Source organism: Pterocles gutturalis, unplaced genomic scaffold (assembly GCF_000699245.1).
Source record: "Pterocles gutturalis isolate BGI_N339 unplaced genomic scaffold, ASM69924v1 scaffold45594, whole genome shotgun sequence".
NCBI lineage: Eukaryota > Metazoa > Chordata > Aves > Pterocliformes > Pteroclidae > Pterocles > Pterocles gutturalis.
This window is the reverse complement of record NW_010137392.1, coordinates 2948-8403: the sequence shown is the minus strand read 5'-3', so window position 1 is coordinate 8403 and position 5456 is coordinate 2948. Positions and strand designations below refer to the sequence as shown.

Here is a 5456-nt window from a genome sequence, read left to right as displayed (position 1 = left end):
CGCTCGGTCACCAGCACTCCCTGGCCAGAGCCTGCCTGCCGCCGGACGGCCCCGCTGGCCCCTCCGAGCCACCCTGAGGACCCGGTGTGACATTAGGAGATGGGTCATGCCCCTGACCAAGAGCCACTGGGGTAGGACTGGACAGTGCCAGCAAGGTCACCTCTGAGCTCCCAGGGGTTGCACCGGGGGTTGCTGGAGAGAGGACAAAACCCATCGTCTGGTCCCGCGGGGTCCTGCTGCTCTGCTGCCCGGCACCATGCTGCTGATCCTCGTCCTCCTGGGCTTGGTGCCCTGCCTGGCTCTCCTAACCTCCTTCCTCCTCTCTCCAGGAGGCAAAAGTGGTGGCAACAAGAAGAATGACGGCGTGAAGGTAAGCCCCCTTCCGGCTGCCCTCTCCCGCCTGCCCCTCGGCTGCTGGGGCAGCGGTGGGGGTCTCCATGCCGTGCCAGCAGTCCCTGCAACACCCTGCGCTTTAAAGGGCAGCTGTTGGCTCAGCTGTCCTGGTGCATCCCCATGCCACTGGCTTGGCTCCTGCCGGGACAGGCAGTGCACAGGAGGCTTTGCAGTGTGGCGAGTGAGGGGAGTGGGCTTGTGGGGGAATTTTGCTGCTGCTTCATCACCTGCAAAACACCTTCATCCCTTAATGCCTCCAGGGAGGATTTGAGGCTGGACCAGGAGAGGGACAGGGAGGCAGCTTTGCAGCCCGGAGCCATAGCTTGAGAGATGGGCGGCTGCATCTCCCGCTCACCCTCGCACACGTCCTGCTACCATGGGGTCAGTGGCTGGTGGGGCTGGGCTCGCTCCCCAGCTCTTGTCCCATCCTGTCCCCAAGGGCTGGTGTGCTGCTGGGTGGCACATGTGTGCCTTTAATCCTCGCAGCAGCTGGCCCTGTGTGCCCAGTGCAGGCAGAGCAAAGGAACCTGGTGATGTTTGGCAGAGTAAATGGCTTGGTGATGCTCTAAAAACAAGCTGGTGCTTGGAAGACCTTGCTGCTTGAGCTGCAGAGCCCTCAGGTTCTCCTGTCCCTCCGTGGTGGGGCCACAGCTCTTCTCCAGGACAAGGTGGCTCCTGGAGGCAGCAAACTCCTGCTGCTGAGCAGCTTCCAATGATACAGGGATGCGGTGGTCTGTGAGCTCTGTCAAACTCCTCCTGCAGGAAGGAATGGCCCATGTGAGGGTCTCTCTCTGCTTGTCTGTTCCCTTCAGGAATACAAGTGATCACTCACAGGGGAGAGCTGGCGTGACCACGTCCCCCATGGCAGGGCAGGGGTGCAGGGTGTCAGGCAGGGCATTGGGAGCCCAGCTGCAGCACAGCCGCTGTTCTTCCTCCAGCCTTTTCGTAGGGGCTGGGACAGGTCATGCCTGCAAGGTTTGAGACCATGCACAGCCCTCCAGACCCGGGCTCAGCTCCACAGCAGCCCATCCTGGCCATGCAGCGTTGTTCTGCAACATGAAGCTGATGGCCTGCATTGCTACGCGAGGACGTTGCTTTGGGCCATGGTGTCAGGCTGTCACGTGGCTTCCAGGACAGGATTGCTAGTTTTGGACAACGGTGCTGGCACAGAGGGGACAGGTCCCACGGGAGTCACAGCAACCCATCTGCCAGCCACTGCTGGCCTGTCCCCTGCTGCTCTGAGGTCCCGGCTGCTTCTGGGTGTCACCCGAGAAGTGACACCCCAGGTAGAGCTGATCTGTGTGGGTTGCTGGAGCACGGGTGAGAGCAATCAGGAGATGCATTTTTAAGCTGTAGAAGGGGAGATTGGAGGATGGAGAGGCTTCATCTGGCACAGTCCTGAATCTAATTTTCCAGCAGAAGGGTACAGCCTCGAATGTCATCTCTAGCATCACAGGGATGGTGTGGTGATAGAAGACCATTTGCCAGCCCAACTTGCTAACGATGCTCCCTCCTCAAATTATCTTTGAGGGCAGATGTTATCCTGGGAAGAGGGGCACTTGCTGTCATAGTGAAATAGCTGGTCTGGGTGAACAGCCTTCTGGGCCATCAATGAACTCAACAAGGAGGGTCTGGTTTCAGAGCAGGATCAGAGAGGCTGATTTGTATCCCCAGATATCAGCTCCTCGCTGGTGAGTGGGGAGCAGTGAGTGAGGCTTCATCCTGAGTGCCATCTACAGCCAACACCTAGCTCCAGAGCGTGTACAAGCTCTGGAAAATGAGTTTGATTTTTTATTGAGCAAGTGGAGGTGAGACAGCCTGGCTAGATGGCCAGGCAGGTAGAGGAGGAGAGGGCAAGGTGCAGGAAGGCTCATTCCCAACAAGCTGCTTGTGTTGGCCACCTTCAGCGTTACCATTCCCACCTCTCATGCCCACGCTCAGCCTGGGGGCACTTGCAGCGTAACCCACTCCCGGGGGCACAGGGAGGCTGGGTGCTCTGGGCAAAGCTTTGATGGCCCACCGTGGGCAGATGACAGATGCCAGGACATTGCTGGGTGGTGTTCATTTCTTTCCATCTTGCTGGAAGAGTGAGGCAGGAACCTGGAAACCTGCCTTGGGTGGGTGGGAAGGTGGGAAGGGAAGGGTCCTGCCTGCTCAGAGCAGGGCTGTAAGTCAGGCCACGTGGTGTGGTTTGTTGTCAGAAGAACTGGGTCCCCATTTGGAGAAACCTGCTGGACTGACCCTCCCCACGAGAACAGGCAGATCCCTGCCACTCCTGCCCAAAGGTGGGCAGCAGGCAGCTGGTGCTGTCCCCAGCCTGCCCACCAGCCCTCCAACACCGAGATGGTGCCAGCCCAGCCTCAGAGGGCTCGAATCCCACCATCTCAAGGATGTTCCTTCCCTACTAAAGGCATTCACAGGGCCAAAAATCCCCGTCGACCCCTCCTCTGGGGTCTGTGGGAGGTCTGGTCCCAGCAGGGATACCTTCACTGCCCTGTGTAGTGTCACATCTTGTCACATTGTAAACTGATGGAATCACTGCCCCATGTCGCATCCTGTCCCATTCTAAATTATTAAGCTCACTGCCCCGTGTTGCATCCTGTTACTGTATGTCCAGACTCGATGCGGTCACTGCTTTGTGTTGCATTCTGTTGCGTCTGAAATTTCTGCAGTTTACTGCCCCGTGTCATGTCCTTGGGTAGCAGAAGCTGTCAGCCCTTCCTGCAGACAGCCCAGCTCCAGCTGCTCCATTTCCCATGAGGTTCCTTCTGAAATACCACAGCTCGTTCTGCCCTTTAGGACATCTGTTGTTTCGGTGTAGAGAGGTGAGGATTAATGCAGGACCTGGCGAGGGAGGGGAGAGCTGCACCAGCAGAGGGGGAAGCAGTGACAATGCTGGTGGGAGCCACGCAGGATGTGAAAGGAGCAGTGAGGGGGAATGGGTATCGGCAGTTTTTGCACAGCAACCCACCCATGCACCCTAACGGGTCCCTCCATGGACTTCTCCAAGGGCTGTGCACAGTGTGTGCTGCTTTTCCCTCTGCAAGGAAGGGCATGAGGCCAGCGCACATGTCCCTGTGTCTGCTGGCTAGGTGAAAGCTGGAGACAGAGAACAGAGCACAGCAAAGAAGGAAAGTCCAGAAGTAGTTTGGGATTGCGAGCAGAAATGTGGCTATGGGGTCATCCAACCCAAAAGCCTTAAAGCCTAGTGGTAGTGGTCAAGAATGGACATAAATATGTGCACATGTAAGGTCTTATCTTTGGAGAAGACTTGTCCTGCTGTAAGGCGCTGGAGCTGCGCTCAGGACAGCTTCCCACGGTGTGTCTGCCCTGCAGGGTCCAGTAGCCATAGCCATGCTGGCTTTAAACCAACCAGCTTAGTGCCAGTCTAGGTCCAAAGCTAATTGAGCATCTCCATGCTAGTCATCAGCATGGGCAGATGCACCCAGAGCAGCTCCAGAGTCTTTAACATCAGTCCGGTGTTCACACCGGGCGCAGGGCTGTACAGCTGGTGGAGCTGCCTTAGCTTTTCAGCATCCCACTCCTGTTCTGTGAGCTTGCTGGCCTGGTCACAAAGCCATCAGAGTGGTCTTCGATTCTTAGGGGACTCCCTTTTGGACTAGCCAAGTCCTTGGCATGAGCAATACCAGAGATTGTGGCAGGTCAGGAGAGAAAGGTGCCAGCAGGAAGGCGGGGAGGGAGCTGGCCTGGCACCACCAGCACCGCAGCAGGCAGCACGTCCCTGCAGGAGCACAGGTTGCCCCCCTGTGCCTTTCGTTTGCCCCTCCACGAGGACTATGAAGGGTGGCTCAGGAGCTGCTGCCTCTCACATGCCACTCTCTGCCTTTCTCACTCTGTGTCTCTTCCTGTTCCATCTCTTCTCCTTGTTTTTCCAGAAAAGAAAGTCCAGTTCCAGCGTTCAGTTAATGGTGAGTGTCCTTCGTCTTCCTCAATGCCGTTATTGCTGGGCCTCTCCCACATGTTCCAGCTTCCCCCGTGTTTGGAAGTTACCTCGGGGTAGGGAAGAAGGGACAGCGGGGTTGGAGGGAACATCCTCAAAAGCCGTATCACCCACAAACCCCATTAACAGGGTTGGTGCAGGCACTTGCTGGCCACCGGCTGGTGGGAAGCCAGCCCTGGTTCTTGCTGATGGGTTCTCATGCCGTTTCTCCCAGTTCTCCTGACTCAGGTCTGCAGGCTGCATCGGTCCAAGGAGCCTTGGAGAAACACCTTCCATGCCTCTGCGGGGACTGTATGGTCATGGGACACCTTGCCAACCTACATCGGGGTATTATGGGTAATACATAAGCAAGGCTCTGCTGGGAAGAGCTAGCAGAGCCATTGCTCTAGCTCCGCTAGCAGAGTCGCCTTGATGGGGCTCCTGGAGAGAGACAGGGGGTCAGTACCCCCCTCCCCCCCAAATCTGTGTAGTGCTCAGCTGTTTCTTGAAAAGAGCTGTGTCTCAGCCTTTGGTGGTCCATGTGGGTCTTGGAAGCACTCTGTTTTATTTCGAATCCCTACTCTGCGGTCAGTGTGGTCTCTCTCACTCCTGCACAGTCCCCTCTTTCTCATCCCAGCTCCTCCTCGCTGTTTAATTTGTACATCTCTCTCTTTATCGTACAGTCAACATGGTGTCTTCCACCCCTGCACAGTCCCTCTCCCTGCCCCTCCGGCAACATTCCTAGGAACCCACCAAACCCCCCCGGACCTGCCCCCGTCTCTGTCCCCACAGGCGTGGGTAGGAAAGGCAGCGCCGTTCCTACAAGCCCCTCCACAGCCCAGCTCTTGTGCCCTTGGCTACAAGGAGTGGGCGTCAGGGAGGGTCTGCCAGCGCTGCCCTAGAGCTGTGGTTGAGGACGGGTTGGACCTGTTGGCGTTTTCCTTGGTTTCTTGTCCGTTGGCACAGTCGAGCGCTGTGGGGTCGGACTCGGGGGGCTTTTGAACACACGAGCTCTGGTCTGGCGTGGAGAGAAGACCCCTCTCACCGTCCCGTCTCTCCTTTCTGTTCTTTGCTCAGGAATCGTCGGAGAGCACCAACACCACCATCGAGGATGAAGACACCA

At 57.3% G+C, this 5456-nt stretch overlaps 1 protein-coding gene across 1 annotated transcript in view; it reads left to right on the top strand.

The window, feature by feature from the left end:
* Positions 1-256: 256 nt before the first annotated feature.
* The window catches only part of LOC104468464 (calcium/calmodulin-dependent protein kinase type II subunit alpha-like), a gene marked incomplete at its 3' end in the record, with an annotated part of 8093 nt that continues 2893 nt past the window's right edge, over positions 257-5456 (top strand). The window contains exons 1-3 of the mRNA XM_010082596.1: positions 257-370; positions 4290-4322; positions 5411-5453. Of these exons, the coding sequence (XP_010080898.1) occupies positions 257-370; positions 4290-4322; positions 5411-5453 (190 nt within the window). The remainder of the gene's footprint in view (positions 371-4289; positions 4323-5410; positions 5454-5456) is intronic.